The sequence below is a fragment of the Schistocerca cancellata genome, chromosome 9, assembly GCF_023864275.1.
Source record: "Schistocerca cancellata isolate TAMUIC-IGC-003103 chromosome 9, iqSchCanc2.1, whole genome shotgun sequence".
Taxonomy (NCBI): Eukaryota; Metazoa; Arthropoda; class Insecta; order Orthoptera; family Acrididae; genus Schistocerca; species Schistocerca cancellata.
In genome coordinates this window covers 262319496-262344741 of record NC_064634.1, presented here as the reverse complement: position 1 = coordinate 262344741, position 25246 = coordinate 262319496, and the positions used below count along the sequence as shown (strand labels likewise).

The window sequence follows — 25246 nt, the reverse complement described above, 5'->3', positions numbered from 1 at the left end:
CTTCCATTTCCCTTCCCCAATCAGCCTCGCTCCATTTCATCTCCTGCCTTCCCTTTTCCTCTGTCCATTACCTCCAGCATATACCCGTTTAAAACACTGACCGCAGTTGCAAAATACAGTACTCTGATATGAGGTTCTGAGTGGACCAGACGGGTTGCTGACCCTACTAAATTTTTAATTCTATTTTGTTTTATATCTGAAGATGTTCATGAGTGATCGAATCATGTAGTCTAACTAAAAACGTGCAACTGGGGCTGAGCAATAAATGATAATTATCTTAAAGTTGTAAAAATAATTTACTTAGAAAATATTTATTTATTATTCATATGTGACAAATGTAACGGACGCCACCTGCTAGATGTTGTCTTTCTGGCTATATGAATAATGTCGGTGCTCCTCTGAAGCAGAACCTAAATTTTTCTTGTTAACAGGACCGGTCACTACCGTCACTTATATGGTCAAGTATGTTCTCGAATATTCGATTTTAGGTATAGCATTTAACACAACATTGTATGCCTTAGACTATAGTTATTTAATTTACTTGTTTAGCGTATGGCTAATATAGACATATCAGAAAATTAAATTATATATATATATATATATATATATATATATATATATATATATATATATACACAAGAAATTTAAGTTAGGCTTTAAAACTGGATATCCAGTCCTTCAATCCAGCACACTGCATCTGGAATTGCTAGCAGGAAGTCCTCATCAGCACTGTGGTAGGCTCGAATCCTGCATTCGCTGACAATGTTATGAACAGTCTGGTATGGAACCCCGCAGTCACAGGCTGGATTAGGCAGCCTCTTCCACTTAAAGAGAGCATCCCTGCATCGGCCATGGCCGGTACGGCTTCTGTTCAGGGTAGTCCAGGGCTTGCGTGGTTGGTCGAACTCAGTTGGAAGTTTAGCATCTGAGAAGATGTTATGCAGGAGCACATCTGTCACTGCTTCCCACCAACCTTTCCATTCTTCAAGGGGTTTGAAATCCTTAGCAGCCATGTCAGCAGCATCGCACAGAGTTGGATGGCGTGATTTCAGTATCTCGCGATTTAAAAGTGGTAGGTCGCTATGCACGGGTAGGTTAGAATTCCTGCTCCTCATGAGGGCAGTACATCTGCGTAGATCAGGAGGTATTATACCGGTTAACAGTGGAAGCCAATAAACTGTAGTAGCTCTGATTGCGCCAGATATTATGCACATTGTCGTATTCAGCTGGGTGCCAATAAGCCTTCTATAATGACTGTTCATCCAAACAGGTGCTCAATACTCAGCACTTGAGTACACCAAACCCAGAGCTGAAGATCACAGGCTGGTTGCAGGAGATCCCCAGGTAATTTCGCACAGCTTCTGGAGGAAGTTGTTCCGAGTCCTCAGCTTTTGAGCTAAGTTAAGAAGGCGTTGTTTGAAGCATAGTTTACGGTCCAGGATGACACCAAGATATTTTGGGTTCAAATTATGACGAATAATTCTGCCTCTGAAACGTACTTCCAGTTTTACGCTCACCAACCGTTTATTTAAATGGAAGCAACATAAAAAAATGATTCAAATGGCTCTGAGGTCACCAGTCCCCTAGAACTTAGAACTGCTCAAACCTAACTAACCTAAGGACATCACACACATCCATGCCCGAGGCAAGATTCGAACGTGCCACCGTAGCGGTCGCGCGGTTCCAGACTAAAGCTCCTAGAACCGCTCGGTCACAACGGCCGGCGGAATCAACACACTTCTGTTTTATTCACACTCGGTTGGAGTCTCCATATTTTGAAGTAATTATCTAAGACAAACAGGTCATTGGTTAGAACCTCTTCTGTTGTCTTCATTTCCTGGTGTTGTACAGCTAGAGTCAGGTCATCGGCCTAGCAGAATTTTCTGGACGAAGTGTCAGGTAGATCAGATGGATAAAGATTGAACAGCAATGGTGAGAGAACTGATCCTGGGGGCAATCCATTATGTAGCTTCCTCTCCTTACTTATGTTGCTTCCAGTGATTACCTGAAACTTCCGAATGCTTAGCGTGCCGTCAATCAGTCGAGCCATTTTTCTGCCGGGTATGAAGTAGATAAGGCCTTCGCTCTACACAGTGTCAAAGGCGGCAGTTAGGTCAATAACCGCCACAGATGTTTTCTGCTTCATTTGGCATCCTGACTCTATGAAGGATGTGAGAGACAATACTTGGTCGCAGCAGCTACGCCCTGCCTGATCAACTGGAACATTCTCTAGGATAGCACTACTTATTCTGTTACATACTAACCTTTCAAAAAGCTTGCAGAAGCAGCTAAGAAGAGCAATGGGGAGATAGATTTCTACCGTGTTGCTGGGTTTTGGCAGGTTTCAGAACAGATATTATCTTCGCCTTTTAAAACTCCAATGGAAATTGAACAGTCAGCAGGATGTCAGTGAAGAATTCTGCCTGCCATTTCTTAGCTTTTCCTCGCATATGGATCAGGAATTGTGGATGGATACCATCGAATCCAGGCGCCTTAAGAGGTTTGAGGTCCTTCAGTCCAGAGTCATTGTCTAAAACTGTGAAGGAACGGACATACTCAGCCGTCTTTTTCAGTTATTGAATATTTTTTATATCTACGGATCTGAAGATGGTTCATGTGGAAAATGCATGTAGTCTCGAAGAACAATGAAATCTGTTACCTGTTTCAGATGCTGCAGCAACCACTTTCAGATCATATTCTGCCATCGAAGAATGAGGTCAGAAGATGGTTGTAAGACAACCTAAACCGGTAGTAGCTTGTAATAATGGTGTGTCCAGAGTCATTGTCTAAAACTGTGAAGGAACGGACATACTCAGCCGTCTTTTTCAGTTATTGAATATTTTTTATATCTACGGATCTGAAGATGGTTCATGTGGAAAATGCATGTAGTCTCGAAGAACAATGAAATCTGTTACCTGTTTCAGATGCTGCAGCAACCACTTTCAGATCATATTCTGCCATCGAAGAATGAGGTCAGAAGATGGTTGTAAGACAACCTAAACCGGTAGTAGCTTGTAATAATGGTGTGATTTTGTCGCTTGAATAAAACAAATAATCACCGTAGACTTCGGCATCGTGACACCATACCGCACTTTACAAATATGAAATGCAGCGCCTCGTTAATTCTTGTTTCAGGGCGGACTCAAGGCTGTCGTGTGGACAGACGTCATACAGACCGTGTCGATGTTTGCGGCCGTCATCCTGGTTGTCGTCAAGGGAACCGTGGACGTGGGCGGGCTCGGTGTCGTCTGGCAAAGGAATGCGGACACCGGCAGGATGGAACTACCCGAGTAAGCGGTCCTAGCGCGTAGTGCCGACACTTGAAAAGCTGTAGTGCTTCACGTAAGAGTGTGTAGTTCACGGCACACTTACCAGTCGTTAACGGTTTGTCTAGTTAAAAGTTGGAAATTTGTGGTAAGTTCTGTGGGACCAGACAGCTGAGGTAATCGGTCCCTAGGCTTACGCACTACTTAATCTAACTTAAACTAACTACACTAGGGACAGCACACACACCCATGTCCAAGGGAGGACTCGAACCTCCGACGGTGGGAGGAGCCGTGCGAATCGTGGCAAGGCGCCTGAGACCGCACGGCTACCCCACGCGGCCTGCCTAGTTAAATGTTTACTTGCTGTTATACACGTTGTAATAAAAATACAAGGCAGAAATCGCGGGCACATTTCTCACACATAGACGAAGAAATTATGTTATATGAACATGGGTCTTGTAGCAGCCCTTTTTCTGTTTTCGCTTTTTCGTCTAATAGGTGAAAGTTTGATTTTATTTTTTACACATTGACTGTCATTGAACGGTTTTACTTTTATTTAATATTGTCCCGGCTAAGTATCAGTTTGATTACTTTTAAAACCCAATGTTAAACGTGGGTCACTACGCGTATAGTCTTCCCAACTCTGAGAGAAAAAATCTTTAGTAGCTTTACTACTAATGTTTACAGACGACGATACTTTAACCTTTCGTTCAATTGTTTTAGTTACGAATCGCTTGTTTGTTCGTGGCATAGATCACGTAACCTTAACGTTTATTAATATAAGTTAAATTAATGTTCAAGACTTGTATTATGTTTCAAATTAACAACGTCAGTTTATTGACAAGAATTATTAATAAATAGGTTCACTCATACAATCTCATTCAAAGAAGTTCTTTAATTAGATGTCTAAGTAGGATTCCCGCTAGCATAAGAGATGTTAGATAATATCCTGTCACTTTCGTTAAATAAGTTATTTCTATTTAATATCCGCTAACTGTCGTTAACTATGATCACTAGTCGCGTGAAGTTAAAGTTTCCCACTATCACAATTCAGAGTCCGAATCCGGTTAAAATTCTGAATTCAGTAAAGCGTTTAAATATCACACGAATTGACATTAAAGCCAAAGAGATTACTATTCACCTTCCCGTTTATCTAATCTGATAAATGTCCAAATTAAAGTCTTGAATTGACAATCCTCAAAAACAATCTCGTCACAATCTATTCTTGATCCCCGTTTAATAAAGTCCGAATTTTTGTCCTCTAAAGCTGTACGTCCTAAATAACTTCCGAACTAGAACTGACTAGAGACTGGAGTATCGTAATTACAATGTATGGCTATTTATACTTTAATAAACACTATCTCTGGTGTCCCAGACCTACGTTCTATGACTATAATATTGATTTTCATACGTATTGGAATAAGTAATATTTTAATATTTTCTACTGTTTTCTCCCTTCCCATGTTTCTAAAATTTATAGTTAAATTTTCCTTTTCTTTTCTTTTGCTTTCTATACTAGATATTTCCCTCTATTTGTTTTTTATTCATTTTCCGTAATTACTACTTGTGGAGGGACTTGGGTCATTTTGTGAATTGATATTTTAAGGACATGTGAGCTATTTTGGGAGCTATTTTTGTTTTTTCAACACCGAGAGGCGCTGTAGGTGTTATAGTCTGGAAACGCTTTGTTTCCATGTTGCAACTCATTTTCTCCAACTCATTAATCATGGGAAACACTGAAGAACAGAGTGTTAGAATCATGGGGAACATACACGGCTTGGTGACCTCTCGTTAGTTGTGCAACCCCAGTGTTTCGTTTTACACGTCTCTGTTCCTATGGGACGTACTTCATTGATTGTTTACAGGTAATGTCAAGTGTTCCAGCGACCGTTGCAAGCACACGGGTTACGATGTAGAGTTAGCCACAAAGCTAGCTCGTGTAAGGGCACTGCACTCAAATGAAGAGTTGCCAGAAAGCCATCAGATTCATGGATTAGGTGACGGAGATCGTGCTCAGGGCTTGCATAGGCAGAGGTGGACCAATCGCCTGACATCCACGCTGTCCTGACCTAAACCCACTGGACTTTTATTTGTTGAAGCATTTGAAAGCTCTTGTGTACTGAACCCCAGCACAAAATGTGTGCCCATATTACGAAAAGTTGCGAAGCCATACACAATACTCCTAGATTCACTATGACGGCGAGTTGATGCCCACGGAGGGCTTATTGAACATCTCCTGTGAGAAAGAGGTGCATGTGGTATGCTAGTGGATTCTGTTCGTGTGCGGCGTTTCCAGACTTATGTCCATATAACATAAAGTCCTCGTGAACTTTGAGAAATGTGCCCTGCAACTTTTCCCATAGGTTTTTGTTACACCCTCTACATGCATCACGTGTCAGTACCTTTGTTTTCTCTCTGTCTCTCTCTTTTGTGTCTTGTTAACTGTGTCGACAATGGCTTTGAGTCTGAAACGTGACTTCTGTTAATACTTTATTTGATCTGTACAGCTACAAAGAGCATTACATTTTTAATTTACTGTATCAGTTTCAAACAATGCAATTCGTAGCAGTACAAAACAAATAATTTACCTAAAAAAACGCCTTTTAACTATCAGCTGACTTTTATTTTAACTTTAATATCTGCAGATTTCGGTTTGGACCATCTTCACAAGATACCTAAGCACAAAGTGGAAAAAGTAATATATATGAAAAATATAAAACAAAAAATTCGTAATACGAACATTAACATAATCTGTACATGAATACGTACAAAACAAAAGCAGATCAGGTGAATACATAGGATAGGTCATTTTCTTTTCTGGCTGACAGAAAATCCTAAACGTCATAATAGGTATAAAAAAACATGTTGTACAAAAGTCTAATAGAGATATGCTCAACGTAACAACAGTTAACCTAATATGTTTAATTGCACTTGTGAGAAATGTGCCCTGCAACTTTTTCCATACGTTTTTGTTCCAAAGTTATAACATCTGCCTCTTATCAGCTGTTAACTTCTTCTAGATATGGCTTCCGTACATATCTACAGAATGTGTTTTATATCATTATTGGCTCTTTGTGAAGAGGCTATAACCCGTTCATCATAAGCATAAACCTGATATAAACAAACACGAACGTGACGGTTGGTCAGAAGCCGCACCACACGTACACTGGTATCGTTATGCTCTTTAAAGTAGGTCCCAGTTACGTGTTAGATATATTATTACTAAGCTACGTTATTAACAGCCATCAATGTTTTTCTTAACCACGTTTTAACTACGTAGTTTTTTTTTCAAAAATCGTGTACAGTCACAGCCTCTGCAGCATTGTGCTCTGATTGTCGCGCTGTTAATGTGCAGTATAAAAATGGCTGAGGTTGTTTTCTGATCTGTAGTGAAACATGCGCGTGGAACACGGTTAAATAGTGCCGAGAAATAGGCTGTTCCTAATGTTTTTCATAAATTTACGGAGATAATCGGGTTTGTAGTTTTCCCAGTGTTGTATATAATGCAATTGATATTCAAACCCACGTAGATCGTGTAGTGCAGTCGGTAGCGTAATAGAATGTGAAACAAATGCGGTTATTCGTGCGTTGGTTTAAATCTTCCCGATTTTTTTCCTCGTTCAGTTTGAAACACCTACGGCTCGTAATGATGAAACTAATTATTTTTTATGAATAATACACATCTTCTTATTTCTGATTACATATTCGACATGAAATTCCTATTTCCATTTCAATACAAATTCATAATCATCGTTGTTTTATGAAAGACTGTTACTAAAAGTTGTTTAGATTAAGAAAACATAATAATTTAATTTTTAGGGCAATAATGAAAATCCAAACCTACTTTATTTCGACTATGTCCATCGTTTTCCGTCGTTTTCTACCACGGAGGTAGATAAGTATCGTAGAAACATGAAAAACACAGCATCGAGCGCATCATACAAATGCAGCATTTTTACATTTGCTGCTGTACCATTACAATTTGAACCCAGCAGAACTGATCTGGACCCAAGTTGCTGGATTTGGCCCGAGAAGTAACAAGACTATTAAGCTGCCAGACGTACTGGAACTAACGCACGCCGCTTTTCCACAATTCACTGCCGAACGCTGGCGGGATATAGAACGGCTCGTCATAAAAGAAGAGAAAACATTGTGCATGGTTGGCCTCGTGGATTCTGTTGTTGATAGGCTCGTTATCAACGTAGCAGGTGACACTTCCAGAACTGAAATGTATTTCTCAGATTCAGATAAGGAAGGGGCTAAGAGATTAACAGAAGACTGACTGTAAGCAATACCTCCAGTGGCTACAATATTCAACTATACGGTGAAATCCTTCAATACACTCTTAAGTTACACACAACTTATGCAGAAAAATTACCCTATGGTTAAGTCAGGAATTATCATCATTCTTAATTACAGTAGTACGATAACGTGTACCGGTGTTCGTCTAGTCGTGTAAGGAGCGTATTGTGGAAGTTTTGCAGTGTATTATTTCATTCCGTTTAAAAATTAAATGACATTCGAAGCTGTATTGCACCTCTGCTCGTCTCTTTTTACGTGTGAACTGTAGCTGGCTACATCACTGCAGGCTAGCTGTACCAGCTGATCGACCAGTGCTGTCCAAGTTAAATGCACCGGTGAAGCTGTTGTCCCGTACTATCGCTAAGCCGATGCGCCCGTGACGCACAGCACAAAACGTACCCTTATTATCGTACCTGACAGTACTCGAGACAGCTTGCCTGGGACTCCACGTGAAACGGAAATCTAACGAAGTTCCAGCAAACGCGGAAGAATACATAGTGCAATGTTTACGTCAGGGTGATTCCTATGATGAACGGATTATACCCTGTATAGCTCTTCCCTCTTTCGTTTCGTATAATCTTGTATACCATTAACTGTTGTTAAGTTGAGCTCATCTCCATTACACTGTCGTGCAACATGGTTTGTTCTTTTATTATACCTGTTATGACTTTTTCGGTTTTCTGTCGGGCAGAAAACGATGATTTATGTGCACACCTGACTTGTTCTTGCCTCTTAAGTATTCATGAATACATTATGCTTATGCACATTATCTCTTAATGCATAGTACGCTGATGTTGAATCTGGTATTGCTATTGTGTCTTGCAGGCCAGGTTTTGACCTCACCACTCGTCACTCCTGGTTTGGCATTCTCGTGGGCGGTTTCTTCGGCATGCTGAATCTGGGGGTCTCCCAGATGGCGATCCAGAGGTTCGCCTCCATCGAGAGTCTTCCAAAGGCTCGCCTGTGAGTAAATGTTACCCATACCTACAAATGCACACTGCTTGCCTCGGTGAAATCATTGTCCTATGATCTCTGTGTGTCCATCTCTCTAGAGACGGTTGCAAGACTCGGCTGTTCGATAGAGGATGTCAAATTAAAAACTTTTCAGCCGTCAAGTTTCCAACCTATTTTATTTGGCAACCAGTTTCATCGTTTACTATGCCATCTTCAGGCCCTTGACCGACGTGTAGGAAGGCTCTACCTGGCCGGCACGTGATACTTGAGGTGATCACTGTAGCAAAAATCTACTAATACCAGTATTGCTGGCCCTGTTTTGATCACAACCGACGTAGATTCTTCCTACACTTCGGTCGGAGGCCTGAAAATGGCATAGTAAAACGCTGAAACTGGTTACCAAATAAAATGAGCTTGGAAACGTGACGGGTGAAAGGTGTTTAATTTGACATCCTCTTGTCCTAGAGAGTGACAGGCGGGAATCGATGTGCAATTCTTTTTAAGTACTCCAGTGGCGATAATTGATCACACTGATATTTTCCCCCAGGTCAGTAGCAATAAGGTGATTTTTCACGGTCACATATACTTATTTTTCTTTCATAATGCACTGTATTAAAGCACAAATAAGTTTCATGTTTCAGTTGCTTTCAAACTTCCGTAAACTCATGGATAGGAGGGTGGAGTTTGTAAAATTTTGCAAAAAGAACACCGCTTACAGCTATGTAACACTCTTTAACGGGACATGTCCGGTTTTGTGACGTGTAACTCAACCGCAGGTATACACGCTATTTTTAGTCATTAAAACGTCAACGTAGGACGGAAGGACGACACGAGCTGTGCTAGTAGAACGGTGTTACCCGCCAAACGCAGATAATCATTTAAAAAATGGTGCGAACAGTGCGCACCTCATTCACCATTAAACGGGGACGAACACAAGATCCAGCTCACCGTACCAACGGTCCCCGCGGGCAGCTGCAATGCATCAGCCTCTTCTTTCAAATGATTAACTGCGTTTCGCGGGTAATGCCGTTTTACCAGTAACCCTTCTAATACCGATTATTTTTTTGTTACACTAAGGATAGTTTTAATAATGGTAGAATAAAATCACATTCCTTATTTTTTCCACAATCTAAAACATGATGTCAGTGACATTACATTAAATTAAAATACATATCTTTTTAAATTATTTATTTCCGTAAAATTTACAAACGATTCTCATGAAACTACAAACATTTTTGATTAAATTCCGAATTGACATTTATGACGCATTACACATAGAATACCCACATTTTGAACATTTACCGGTGAATTTTCTATCCTCAGACCTTTTACAAAACGGACACCTTACTCATTTTTTCTGTTCTGTTGATAGAAGTACTGGGGAAATAATTTTGTCTGGCTTTATTCCGACGAGCTGCTTTCCTAATTCTATGAGAAATGCCCGTCTCTTGTAGCTGGTGCCGGCCCGAGTGGCCGAGCGGTCCTAGGCGCTACAGTCTGGATCGGCGCGACCGCTACGGTCGCAGGTTCGAATACTGCCACGGGCATGGATTTGTGTGATGTCCTTAGGTTAGTTAGGTTTAAGTAGTTCTAAGTTCTAGGGGACTGATGACCTCAGAAGTTAAGTCCCATAGTGCTCAGTGCCATTTGAATCATTTTTTTGTAGTTGGTCCTTTCTGCCCAGTCTGGTGTAAGATGTAACCATATAATAAATGCACTTATATCAATCTTGTTGTAAAATAATACCATTGGCCACCTTCTGCTCATCCTCTTTGTAGGGTACGTTCTAACAAGTTTGTCCATGTTATCTAATCCTGATTTTGTTTTATTATAATCCAGAATCATTGCTGGCTTGCATTCTTCACGATCTTCCACTTCCTTCCTTGAATGCATTGTACTGAGCAAAGTTACAACTTTTCCCTTTTTCGGACTATATGAAACAATTGAAGCATACTCTTGGAATCCAAAAACAGAAGAATATTTGACTCGACCTTTGGTCTGAGTGGAAGCTTGTGGTAGTCCTCCTTCATTTTTTCTAATTGTTCCTAAGAGTGTGAGATTGATTTTCAGAAGTTCTCTCGCCAAACTAAGGCTAGTGAAACAATTGTCGGTTGTCACATTTCTGCCACTGTTTTCTAAGCCTTTCACCATATCTAAAGCAACTCTCTTGCCTTGACCAACTTCACGAGATTCATTTTCTTGTCGACCTGTTTAAACTTGGAGATTGAGAACGTAAGACGTTGCACTATCACATACAGCCCATAATTTCAACCCATGTTTTCCTGGTTTTGAAGGAATATATTACCGAAATCGACATCTACCACGAAATGCCACAAGTTGTTCATCAGTTGTTACGTTGCTGTGAGGAACATATGCTTCTTGAAATGTGTGTACCCACATTTCAAATATTTCTCTAGTGGGAGACGGCTTGTCAGAAGCACGTTGTGACGTCTCACATCTGCGTCATCAAATCGGATGCACCTTGAAATTTGCGTAAAGCGATTTCTAGCCATTGCTTCACTAAAAATGGGTATACCATCCTCTTTGTTCCACAGATGTGTAACTGCTTCATTATGGGCCTTGTAAGCACCTGCTAGGATGAAGACACCGATGAAGGACTTCATGTCAATGGGATCTACTGGTTTCCATTTACTGCCGTAAACAAGACTAACCTCTTTGTTAGTCCACTTTAGAATTTCATCAACAATGTTTCTCCTAAGAAACAACTGAAAAGCTGATTCTATGGAGTCTACATTTTTCACTGCGAATTTTGTTGGACCTGGATTTACTCGCATTATGTTCCATCTCTCTTCATTCCACAAGATCTTCTCAACTCGTGATTGTGCCACAGTTCTTCTTTGTTTTTAAACCTACACAAAATAAAAAAATAAAAAATACAAAGGGTATATCTTGGCGCTAGACCCTAACGCACATTTACAAAAATACAGTATGTACTTACATATAACAGTCAGAAATATGTGTTACTTCCTGTTCAGGCTGGACATCTGCGCTGTCGAAATCTTATTCGGAACTTCTGTCTAATTGAGGAATATTCTCTTATAAGACGTCGATTTCTCCATCGCTGCATGAGACATCAGAAACTATATCGCTGATATCACTATTTGGTTCTCCAGTTAGAGGATTATCCTGCAGTAATATTTCAAGCACTTCGTCTTCGGAAAGGTGACGAGACATTTTCCACTAAATGAAACACACACAATAGTAGTCTCCACTTGTAAGGAACAAATAACTGTCGGCTTATAAGGTACTGGCAATAATCACACGTTACAACAATATTTACAAGAATAAAACAATGGAAATACAGCAACAGATACGGATTCAGTGCAGCATTATTGGGTAATAATACCGCAACACATAAATCAGGTCGCATTTAACCCCAATGGTATTCAGTGGTTCTGTCTAGATTTTCTGCAAAACCAAATATTTTCAAAAGTTATATTAATGTATTACGAACTCATTACTTAATTCAGGAGAAGTCCGAAATTTTCAAAATTTTTAGGAATAAGAAATAATGTATATTTTACAGAAAATTACGGCCTGGGGTCATTGTAGACCGCACGGTATTAGGAGGGATAAACATTGGGTCATCATTCCTCCCGACGTTCATGTTTTTAATAACTAAAAGTAACATGTACACCTGAGGATGTATAGGCCGTGAAACCGGCCCTGTCCCACTACAAAGTTTTATACAGCTGTAAGCGGTTTCCTTTGTGGGAGATGTATTACCACAGCTGCCGATGCCTAGAACACAGAGTAGTCTGAAGATTGTTTTAAATGTCGATGAAACGACTGAGTTTAGTTGGTATTTTTATCTCTCTAACGTCAAGTGGTATAATGTGCTGTTATATTTACGATGAGTAAACATGGACATAATGGACGTACGGTGGTGGAGCACGCTGTTCCAGATCGAAAGTTGTTGTTATTGTTGTTGTTGTTCTTGTGGTCTTCAGTCCTGAGACTGGTTTGATGCAGCTCTCCATGCAACTCTATCCTGCGCAAGCTTCTTCATCTCCCAGTAACTATTGCAACCTACATCCTTCTGAATCTGCTTAGTGTATTCATCTCTTGGTCTCCCTCTATGATTTTTACCCTCCACGCTGCCCTCCATTACTAAATTGGTGATCCCTTGATGCCTCAGAACATGTATTACCAACCGATCCCTTCTTCTAGTCAAGTTGTGCCACAAACTTCTCCCCAATCTTATTCAACACCTCCTCATTAGTTATGTGATCTACCCATCTAATCTTCAGCATTCTTCTGTATCACCACATTTCGAACGCTTATATTCTCCTCTTGTCTAAACTATTTATCGTCCATGTTACACTTCCATACTTGGCTACACTCCATACAAATACTTTCAGAAACGACTTCCTGACACTTAAATCAATACTTGATGTTAACAAATTTCTCTTCTTCAGAAACGCTTTCCTGCCCATTGCCAGTCTACATTTTATATCCTCTCTACTTCGACCATCATCAGTTATTTTACTCCTCAAATAGCAAAACTCCTTTACTACTTTAAGTGTATCATTTCCTAATCTAATACCCTCAACATCACCCGACTTAATTCGACTACATTCCATTATCCTCGTTTTGCTTTTGTTGATGTTCATCTTATTTTATCCTCCCATCAAGACACTATCCAATTCCGTTCAACTGCTCTTCCAAATCCTTTGCTGTCTCTGACAGAATTACAATGTCATCGGCAAACCTCAAAGTTTTTATTTCTTCCCCACTGATTTTAATTCATACTACGATTTTTTCTTTTGTTTCCTTTACTGCTTCCTAAATATACAGATTTAATAACATCGAGGAGAGGCTACAACCCTGTCTTACTCCCTTCCCAACGACTGCTTCCCTTTCACGCCCCTCAACTCTTATAACTGGCATTTGGTTTCTATACAAATTGTAAATAGCCTTTCGCTCCCTGTATTTTACCCCTGCCACCTTCAGAATTTGAGAGAGAGTATTCCAGTCAACACTGTCAAAAGCTTTCTCTAAGTCTACAGATGCTAGAAACGTAGGTTTGACTTTCCTTAATCTAGCTTCTAAGATAAGTCGTAGGGTCAGTATTGCCTCACGTGTTCCAATATTTCTACGGAATCCGATGGAAAGTAACGTGGATGATATAGTGCGTAATGCAAATCATAAATAATGGACGTTATATACATATTTCGCAAGTTTATATGTACAGTAAAAATACAAAATGACTCTTGTGGGAATTATCCAAGAAAATATAAGGGGGTGCTCAAAAAGAAACGAGCCGGAGGCTTAATTACAAAAACCAGTACCTGTATGTTAGAAGTATTGACACTGGCTGTTGTGACAGTTGTCCCACTGTGACACAAGGTGCTTAATGGCTGTCTCACGAAATTCCCGGGGCTGCGATCTTAACCAGTTACACACGTAGAGCCGGACTTCGTCGTCCGAGTGAATCATTTGCCACTCACAGCCTTTTCAAGGGGACCAAAAATGGTGTAATCACATGGAGTGAGGTCCTGACTGTATGGAGGGTGGCCGAGAACCTCACATTTGAATTTTTGCAGGAGTGCCGTGACTGTGTTGGCCGTATGCGACTTTGCATTTTCTTGGAGCAAAATGAACCCACGGGTGAGATTGCTTGTTCGTTTTGATTTGGTCGCTTGGCAAAGGGTGGTCAAGGTTTGCGAGTAACGCTGGGCATTCACTATTGTCCTGTGCTGCAGTACGTGAATCAGAATGGAGCCATTTGGGTCAGAGACGAACGTCAGCATAACGTTTCTCCTCGGACGACGACGTCCTCCAGCTGTACGTGCAGAATGGGTTAACATCGCAGCCTCGGGACTTTTATGAGACAGCCATCCTCCGCTTTTTGTCACAGTGGGACAAGTGTTCCAACAGCCAGGATCAATACTCTTAACATAGATGAACTGGTTTCTGTAATTATGCCTCCGGATCGTTTCTTTTTGAACGCCCCTTATATGTTGCTATAGTTTGTACCTGAAAAAAGTGTTAATATTCTCCTAATACCTCTCAAATATGTTTAGTTTCTGCTGATCGTCGCCTTATATATTTGTTATAGCCGATAGCTTATCTGAAGACAGTGTCGTCTTTTCAAGAAATGTCATTCTTTTTCAATTGTTTTTTCTTGCAGAACAATGTGGATGTTCCTGATAGGTGCCATGAGTCTCAATTTAATGAGCTGTTACACCGGTCTTCTCAGCTTCGCCACGTTCTTCGACTGTGATCCGATCAGTACAAAAGTAAGCAGCTTGGTTACTATTTACGGTTTTATGGCACGTCGCCGTTCACTTACACATCTTAAACAAATATTACTTTTAAATGTAAATCAATTTTCATGATGCATTTTCTGAAAGTTTCTGATAAACAGCTTCCATACGCCTGGCCTATAATAAGTCTATTACAAGACTGTTACCTCAGAATGAATCTTTGACCCTACAGCAGAGAATGTATTCGTACTGTTCTGAAGATTTCTGACCGATAAAAACTGTGTTCCAAACACGGACTCGAACCAGTACCTGTCTTCCGTTCTCAAGACGGAGCTATTTAGCCTGACTGATCAGCCACCCTCACACCGCCAGTCTGTCACAACGTCACCCTTGCTTTCCTAACTCCACAGCAGCTCTCCAGCACATATTCAAGGATTCCTGGTTCGGCATTCATGAGGGAAAGGGAATTTCGGAATAATGTCTTAGCTACAGCCTGTGGTTGTTTGCAGAATGTACCTTTCACTCTGCGGCTGAGCGAGGGTGGTTTTGAAACTTCCTGACAGGTTAAAACTCTGTGCCGGGCCGAGACTCGAATCCTGGACTCCGCCTTTCGCAGAAAAGGCAAGATTTCCGACTGTGGCTAAGACATTTATCCGCGATTTTTGCAGCACTGCTTTTGCAGCAACACATGCCGTGGAAATTTTGTGAAATTTGCTAGGCAGGAGAGAAGTTATGCTCTGATCACACGACATGTGGGGTGCGCGTAGAGAATCCGGTCTGTAATAGCAATATGCGCGAAAAGCAATGTTCCAGGTTAAAGTCCTGGTCCCAAATACATTTTCAAACAGGAAGTTGAAACATTATAGTGAAAGGTATTTTTTTCAGATTCTAATCTTCAATATCCAACAATTTTTCCGTTCACCAAGAGCAAAGTGTAAAGTCTTCAGTCAAAGTGAATGAATATAGAGCTTCAGTGAAATATTCACTTATTCGCAATCCCATCATTCGTCGGTTAACTTTGTCTTTCACTTTTTCTGCTGAGTGCTGTCCATTCCTGCAATGTCATTCTGGAACGTGTGCAAAATACCAGTCTACCTCTGCCAAAGCTCTTTGACTGTAAGGCATTTAACAAATTGTACGTTCACGAAATAGACAAGGAAACGTTGTGTGGAGGGGACCGAGCATATAGTGCCAAATATGGTGAATAGTGTTGTGTTTCAACAACTCTTACTTCAGTCCTCTCTATTTTCAATTAGAAAGCAACTTTGTGTATAGATGTGTAGCCTACTGAGAAAATACGTTTTTCCTTCAGCAAAAAACGATTTTCTGATGTACATGAACACATCCAGTTGCTCCAAAAACCTTCCGTTAAATTCAACAGTTATGATTTTGTGCCTTGAGAAGACGTACGTCTTTACGTCCTGGAAAACACTAGCTCCCTTCGTGATTTTAGTTTTGGTATGTCCTTCACATTAATCACCTTCAAGTTGCACGGTTACCGTCGTTTTTGAGTAAAGGAACTCTGGCACACGAATTGCAAAGACTCTCTTATTCTGTGATCTTTACTCTGTAATAATGTATATGTCGCCTGTGCTTGCACCTTCAACTACTCTGTGGTAATTCCTACACGCGTCTTAACCTCTTACTGTATGCTGGAGTTTTTGCTACAGTGACTTTAATTAGCAACAACGGAACGACTTTAATTACATATCAACTCCTTCTATAAGGAATCTAAAATCTAATCAATTTAATGACGTAACGGATAACGCTAATTGTAGCTCGAACCAACACATTCAGAACAGAGGGCGGTAAACGTTTCTTTCACGATGAGCTAGGTTTATGAAATGCTTTTGTTCCTTTAAAGTTTTAACCATTTTTCCTGTAATCATGGTAATTCATACATCAAATCAGTCTTTCCAAAACAGTTCAGCAGAATCTGCGCTTAGCAAGGACAGGGAGTGGTGATCTGGTTATATCGATCTGAAACAGGTGATTCTTTATAATTATCAAAAGTTATTGATCTACAATACTGATTTCGGCATGTAATATTGATTTTGGTATGACAATTACCTTTCAATTAAAGACAACAGTGGCGAACTTTACCTTATTCGAGCTCCTACGGATATAAGATAGGAAGATGATTTAATTTCAATGTTGTTCAACGTCGCAGCATGCAACACGACATTCAAAAATATACACGTAATGCAACGCGGGTGGCGGAGGGGACGGGGGGGGGGGTTGGTATTCTGACTAATTGCGCCAGCCTGCACTGTCGAAAGCGAAGCAAAATGGAGGATACAAAAAAATGTTCGAATGCGTGTGAAATCTTATGGGACTTAACTGCTAAGGTCATCAGTCTCTAAGCTTCCACACTACTTAACCTAAATTATCCTAAGGACAAACACACACACCCATGCCCGAGGGAGGACTCGAACCTCCGCCGGGACCAGCCGCACAGTCCAGGACTGCAGCGCCTAACCCCGGTTTTTTTTTTTTTTTTTAATCCCATTTTGTTCGCTTTTGTTCGTCGCATCTGCTCGGAGCGGACGTCGTAAGACACCTTTTTAATTTCGTTGTTGATCGATTAACTCAGATTTTTTATTACAGAGGGCAGCTACCCCTCCGACCGAACACGCTGAGCTACCGTGCCGGCTAGCGAAATGGAGGTTTCTGAGGGACTTTGTATAACCGCACGTTTACGAGTACACAAATTACGTTATACACTGACAGGATGGCTACTGTACCTGGTATCGTTTACCGAAGTAAGCAAGTAGAGACTGACTCGACAAATAAAAATCTCGAAGTCGAGCATTAGACGTAAATTAACGAATTCAGTCGTGATGACCTATTATTCCAGAGCAAGGAGTTAAAACAAATGGCTTAAAAGGACATGGGGTAACGAACACAGTGTGATGGGAGCACATGGATTCTGTTGTTATTGTTGTTGCGGTCTTCAGTCCTGAGACTGGTTTGATGAATCTCTCCACGATACTCTATCCTGTGCAAGCTTCTTCATCTCCCAGTACCTACTGCAGCCTAAATCCTTCTGAGTCTGCTTAGTGTATTCATACTTTACCCTGCATGCTGCGCTCCAATGCTAAATTTGTGATCCCTTGATGCCTCAGAACATGTCCTACCAACCAGTCCCTTCTTCTTGTCAAGTTGTGACACAAACTCCTTTTCTCCCCAATCTTATTCAACACCTCCTCCTTAGTTATGTGATCTACCCATCTTATCTTCAGCATTCTTCTGTAACACCACATTTCGAAAGCTTGTATTCTCTTCTTGTCTAAACTATTTATCGACCACGTTTCACTGCCATACATGGCTACACTCCCTACAAATACTTTCAGAAACGATTTCCCGACAGTCCGCAGCTCGTGGTCGTGCGGTAGCGTTCTCGCTTCCCACGCCCGGGTTCCCAGGTTCGATTCCCGGCGGGGTCAGGGATTTTCTCTGCCTCGTGATGACTGGGTGTTGTGTGACGTCCTTAGGTTAGTTAGGTTTAAGTAGTTCTAAGTTCTAGGGGACTGATGACCATCGATGTTAAGTCCCATAGTGCTCAGAGCCATTTGAACCATTTGACTTCCCTACACTTAAATCTATACTCGATGTTAACAAGTTTCTCTTCTTCAGAAACGCTTCCCTTGCCATCGCCAGTACACATTTCATATCAGTTATTTTGCTCCCCAAATAGCAAAACTCCTTTACTACTTTAAGTGTCTCATTTCCTAATCTAATTCCCTCAGCATCATCCGACTTAATTCGACTACATTCCATTATCCTCGTTTTGCTTTTGTTGATGTTCATCTTATATCCTCCTTTCAAGACACTGTCAATTCCGTTCAACTGCTCTTCCAAGTCCTTTGCTGTCTCTGACAGAATTACAATGTCATCGGCGAACCTCAAAGTTTTTATTTCTTCTCCATGGATTTTAATACCTACTCCGAAATTTTCCTTTGTTTACTTTACTGCTTGCTCAATATACAGATTGACTAACATCGGGGAGAGGCTACAAACCTGTCTAACTCCCTTCTCAACCTCTTCTTTCCTCTCATGGCGATCGACTCTTATAACTGCCATCTGGTTTCTGTACAAATTGTAAATAGCCCTTCGCTCCCTGTATTTTACCCCTGCCACCTTCAGAATTTGAAAGAGAGTATTCCAGTCAACATTCTCAAAAGCTTTCTCTAAGTCTACAAATTCTAGAAACGTAGGTTTGCCTTTCCTTAATCTTTCTTCTAAGATAAGTCGTAAGGTCAGTATTGCCTCATGTGTTCCAACATTTCTACGGAATCCAAACTGATCCTCCCCGAGATCGGCTTCTACCAGTTTTTCCATTTGTCTGTAAAGAATTCGCGTTAGTATTTTGCAGCCGTGACTTATTAAACTGATCGTTCGGTAATTTTCACACCTGTCAACGCCTGCTTTCTTTGGGATTGGAATTATTATATTCTTCTTGAAGTCTGAGGGTATTTCGCCTGTCTCATGCATTTTGCTCACCAGATGGTAGAGTTTTGTCAGGACTGGCTCTCCCAATGCTGTCAGTAGTTCTAATGGAATGTTGTCTACTCCGGGGGCCTTGTTTCGACTCAGGTGTTTCAGTGCTCTGTCAAACTCTTCACGCAGTATCGTATCTCCGATTTCATCTTCATCTGCATGCTCTTCCATTTCCATAATTTTGTCCTTAAGTACATCGCACATGTATTGACCCTCTATATACTCCTTCCACCTTCCTCTTTTCCCTTCTTTGCTTAGAATTGGGTTTCCATCTGAGCTGTTGATATTCATACAAGTTGCTCTCTTTTCTCCAAAGGTCTCTGTTAGATTTCAGAAACACAATTCTCCGAGAATTACCAAATTATTACGTAAGATGGGGCTGAGTGCCATATAAGACGCTTATTTCATTCGTTTTTGTGGTTACACATTCCTTTTATACGATTTCTTGCCAGAGTTTTCGCTGCCATTTCGCTGCCATTATGTATTGTTGTGACTGTGTAGCGTTCGTTTCTTTCGTGGCACGTTTGTTTTAGATGTGGCGCGCGGATTTGAAGTGTTGTTGATGTTTGTGGTGCTAAGTTCGTGTGAGTGTTTTCACGGATATCAACACACGCCACACACACAGACATAGGGAACCACATAGACCAAAAATTATCAGGAAGGCAATGTGGTGCACATGGTTACAACATATGAGTGTTGGGTTTAAGATGCAGAGATTGGCACTGAAGAGAAAATTGTTGCTGGCTGCGCTCTCCTTCCAACACCACACCGACTGGCACTCGAAATGCTCACTGCATCTCTTCTACTACGGGTTCTCCGATTTTTGTTTTTGTCGATTCTCTAGTCTCTTTTCCACGTAGATTCTACTAATTCTTATAAACAACGCTTTACACTGGGTGTCCCAAGTGGAATGTAAATATTCAGTGATATGTCAAGAACGTTCAATGGAAGCAAAATTCTTCGTATGGACATACTCCTTATTCTGAATGGATCCCGAAATAGAATACATTTAACGTCACTTGCACGTTTTTCTTGATTAACTGGAAAACCGCGGCCTCTAGGGAAAACGTGTCGCAGTATAAAATTAAACTACACTGAGCTTCCTACAAAAACAGGTCGTATATTTTTCTCTAGTATTAATAGTTTTCGGGAAGATAGCGAGAGGATACAGAAAATTTCGCGCGATGCGCATGCGCTGTAGCTTAGGTAGTTTTCGTAAAATAATTTGAGGTAGTTTCCCGACTTGATTGAGCGCAAGTCTTCTAGATCAGATTGTTTGACACAACTTCCTTCACACTGCTGTGGTACGTTGTAAACAATGCCAATATACTGGATAACAGGTAATATAAATATTAAATGTGTTCGGTCGCTGAAACCTTTCGGAGAAGGACATAACGTTCGTATGAAGTCTCTTGCCTCAAATGATCGTTCCTGTCACATCTCTGAATATTGACCCTTCCTCCTAGGACAACCTGTATCACTAGGATATGTGATGTTCTTAGTCACTGACGCTGTGCCATTCACAAAACTGTAGTTCGTTACAGTAATGCCTTGGAAGCCAGTGAATATTTCAAGTGGCAATCGGTGTGGTGTTGCAAAGAGAGCGCCGCTGGCAGCAATTTCCTCTTCAGTTCCAATCTTACACCCAGCACTCACAATTATTTGTTGTATCCTTATATACACCACACTTACTTCCTGCATAAGTTTCGGCCTTTATGGTTCCCTCTTGTACCCTTGAAGTTCTTCTTTGATGTTTTAACGTTGTATCTTCTGGGGCAGTGTTTAAGTCGTAAAATTTAAGTTCCGGAAGCTCCTTTTCGGCTGTACAACCCGATCCTCGACTCCCTATTTCACATACCATTCAGCTATAAAAGTCACAAGTTCCGACGTTTGAAAAATTGTGATAGAAGTTTCAGTTAAAGATCAGTTTTTATAAAATAGTCTTATGAAATTCAGGTTTTTAAAACATAATTTCTTATATTCAAAGCAATAAAACCAGATGATTTAATATAAACAACAGGCGTTACCTTCTGTCTCAGTAGCAGTGTCACTTTTCTCCCTAGATTCCCTCGGTAAACATCGGCACAAGTCGACAGTCTTCGTGACTATGAAGCCGTAAGGTCGCCCCTACCCATAGCACCACGTTGGTCACCCATTGTCAAGATCACTGGTACTGGTCCAGTGGCAAATTATAGCTCCGTTGCGATTTAGTACACGTGTAGTATTTTAAATCTCTGATGCTGACTTGTTCCAGGGACTTGAAAAAAAAAAAAAAAAACACTGGAGGTGCTGTAACGCTCTTCCGGCGCAATCCGGCCGAAATGAAGCCTTGGTTCGGGAGGTGTCAGCAGTATCAAAGACTGTCAAGAACTCATCGCACTGCAAATGGTCGTTTCGACCGCGAAATGTTTTGGAATCAACGTAGCAATTGAAGGAATGTTTTCATTAACGTCCTTTACTGCAGGCCCCGACAATTTTCTGTGTCGATATTGAGCGCTGGTGTGGCTGAAATGATCTCCTCGGCCACCAGTACGAATACCGCGAGATTTCAGCGCTGGGCATCGAGGTTCCGACCTCCATCGCCTAATCGCCGGAGCGTCAAAATAAGGAGTGAAATGTGCGTAAGATGGTGAACGACGAACTTCCCATACAGTGACAGGTCCACGGTCGCTTTGGGAAGAATTGTTCTACATCTACATCCATACTCCGGAAGCCACCTGACGGTGTGTGGCGGAGGGTACTTTGAGTACCTCTAACGGTTCTCCCTTTTATTCCAGTTTCGTATTGCTCGTGGAAAGAAAGATTGTCGGTATGCCTCTGTGTGGGATCTAATCTCTCTGATTTTATCCTCATGGTCACTTCGCGCGATATACGTAAGAGGGAGCAATATACTGCTTGACTCCTAGGTGAAGGTATGTTCTAGAAACTTCAACAAAAGCCCTTACCGAGCTACTGAGCGTCTCTCCTGCAGAGTCTTCCACTGGGTTTATCATCTCCGTAACGCTTTCGCGATTACTAAATGATCCTGTAGCGAAGCGCGCTGCTCTCCGTTGGATCTTCTCTATCTCTTCTATCAACCCTATCTGGTACGGATCCCACACTGGTGAGCAATATTCAAGCAGTGGGCGAACAAGTGTACTGTAACCTACTTCCTTTGTTTTCGGAATGCATTTCCTTAGGATTCTTCCAATGAATCTCAGTCTGGCATCTGCTTTACCGACGATCAACTTTATATGATCATTCCATTTTAAATCACTCCTAATGACTACTCCCAAGCAATTAATGGAATTAACTGCTTCCAGTTGCTCACCTGCTATATTGTAGCTAAATGATAAAGGATCTTTCTTTCTATGTATTCGCAGCACATTACACTTGTCTACATTGAGATTCAATTGCCATTCCCTGCACCACGCGTCAATGCGTTGCAGATCCTCATGCACTTCAGTACAATTTTCCATTGTTACAACCTCTCGATGTACTACAGCACCATCCACCAAAAGCCTCAGTGAACTTCCGATGTTATCCACAAGGTCATTTATGTATATTGTAAATAGTAAGGGTCCTACGACACTCCCCTGCGGCACACCTGAAATCACACTTACTTCGGAAGACTTCTCTCCACTGAGAATGACATGCTGGGACCTGTTATCTACGAGCTCTTCAATCCAGTCACACAATTGGTCTGATAGTCCATATGCTCTTACTCTGTTCATTAAACAACTGTGGGGAACTGTATCGAACGCCTTGCGGAAGTCAAGAAACACGGCATCTACCTGGGAACCCGTGTCTATGGCCCTCTGAGTCTCGTGGACGAATAGCGCGAGCTGGTTTCACATGACTGTCTTTTTCGAAACCCATGCTGATTCCAACAGAGTAGATTTCTAGTCTCCAGAAAAGTCATTATACTCGAACACAATACGTGTTCCAAAATTCTACAACTGATTGACGTTAGAGATATAGGTCTATAGTTCTGCACATCTGTTCGACGTCCCTTCTTGAAATCGGGGATGACCTGTGCCCTTTGCCAATCTTTTGGAACTCTACGCTCTTTTAGAGACCTACGGTACACCGCTGCAAGAAAGGGGGCAAGTTCCTTCGCGTACTCTGTCTAAAATCGAACTGGTATCCCATCAGGTCCAGCGGCCTTTCCTCTTCTGAGCGATTTTAATTGTTTTTCTATCCCTCTGTCATCTATTTCGATATGTACCATTTTATCATCTGTGCAACAATCTAGAGAAGGAACTATAGTGCAGTCTTCCTCTGTGAAACAGTTTTGGAAAAAGACACTTAGTATTTCAGTTTTTACTCTGTCATCCTCTTCTTCAGTAGCATTTTGGTAACAGACTCTCTGGACATTTTGTTTTGATCCACCCACCGCTTTGACAGAAGACCAAAATTTCTTACGATTTTCTGCCAAGTCAGTACATAAACCTTACTTTTGAATTCACTGAACGCTTCTCGCATAGCCGTCCTCACACTACCTTTCGCTTCGTGTAATTTTTGTTTGTCTGCAAGGCTTTTGCTACGTTTATGTTTGTTGTGAAGTTCCCTTTGCTTCCGTAGCAGTTTTCTAACTCGGTTGTTGAATCACGGTGGCTCTTTTCCATCTCTTACGATCTTGCTTGGCACATACTCATCTAATGCATAGTCTACGATGGTGTTGAACTTTGTCCACTGATCCTCAATACTATCTGTACTTGAGACAAAACTTGTCTGTTGAGCCGTAAAGTACTCTGAAATCTGCTTTTTGTCACTTTTGCTAAACTGAAAAAATTTCAAGCTTGAACAAAATTTCAAGCTTCTGCGTCGCAATGGGAGACAATTATAGAGTTGTGGGAAAAAAAGTCACATTTTCACTGTCTTGCTCAGTGTAGATAAACGTATGTAGGCTGTAGTCTATTCCGTCCACTTGAACTAACAACTTGTTACACCTGATGAAAGTAACACCTTGACAGAGCAAGACCAGACTTGCTCTCCCTATTTCGCCGCCTGTGGGATGTGTTGAAGGAAACTTTATTCATACACACGGATGTTTTCAGTACAGAATAAAGCCATCCCTTCATACGAAAAACGATTTGAGTATCAGAATAGCTGTTGGGTGCCAACGGTAATTGAACATTCACGTGAATATTACATGAAGCATGTCAAGAGGAAATGACCCCAAATCACGTGAAGACCGTAGATTGTTCGACAGCCTCCAACGAATGGATGGATGACAAGAGTGGGAATGATGCAGAGGTCATAGGCTGTCATCACTAGTCATCGGGAACAGGTTAAAGGAAACTGGCTTCAAGTACGGAGGGGCTATGCGCTGATTACCGTTAATACGACACCGTGGAAAACAAAGGCTTCCATGGTGTTGAGCAGAGTCTACTGGGACTCTCGGTACCATACTGTGGTGTTGTCTATAAGTATGCTTCTGTTTATGGCGCTCAGGTAGACGCCAACGTGTCTGTAGACAACCTGGTGAAACATCAAAGGACTCGGTGATTCTCAGAAGGACCATATTTCCACCTCCTGGAATCATGTTGTTTCAAGCTCTTAGTATGACGAAAACACTGAAAGGTCGCCAGTATGGGGCAAGTATGATAAGCACTATTATTGTATTCCTCATAACGGAGGTACCAAGTGACATACTCTATCACGATACTGCCAGGCCTCACACTAGTTCACACCACAGACACCTTGAACAATCTACAGGTCTTAGACTGTGACGCCCAATCCCCATTATTATTCACCATCAGGACATGCCTGGAATGGGACGTGAAGGCGTATACTTTCACAAAAACCGCCAACCATCAATCTTCGTCAACAGACACAAAACGTGTTTCACGCATGGTAATAAATTCCTCAAGAGGCGGTCAGAGGCTTCGTGCTTCCATATTACAAGGGATACTAGAGTCCGTTTGTGCTCACGGGGGTTAGTCATATCTCATACTGACGTCGACGACTGACAACGGATCCGATTAGAATAATGGTTTAATCACTTAATAT

At 41.3% G+C, this 25246-nt stretch overlaps 1 protein-coding gene across 1 annotated transcript in view; it reads left to right on the top strand.

Annotated features, from left to right (window-relative positions):
• Window positions 1-25246, top strand: part of LOC126100621 (sodium-coupled monocarboxylate transporter 1-like) — a 206607-nt gene that overhangs the window by 108649 nt on the left and 72712 nt on the right. The window contains exons 7-9 of the mRNA XM_049911247.1: window positions 3136-3290; window positions 8394-8531; window positions 14677-14785. Coding sequence (XP_049767204.1) covers window positions 3136-3290; window positions 8394-8531; window positions 14677-14785 — 402 coding nt within the window. The remainder of the gene's footprint in view (window positions 1-3135; window positions 3291-8393; window positions 8532-14676; window positions 14786-25246) is intronic.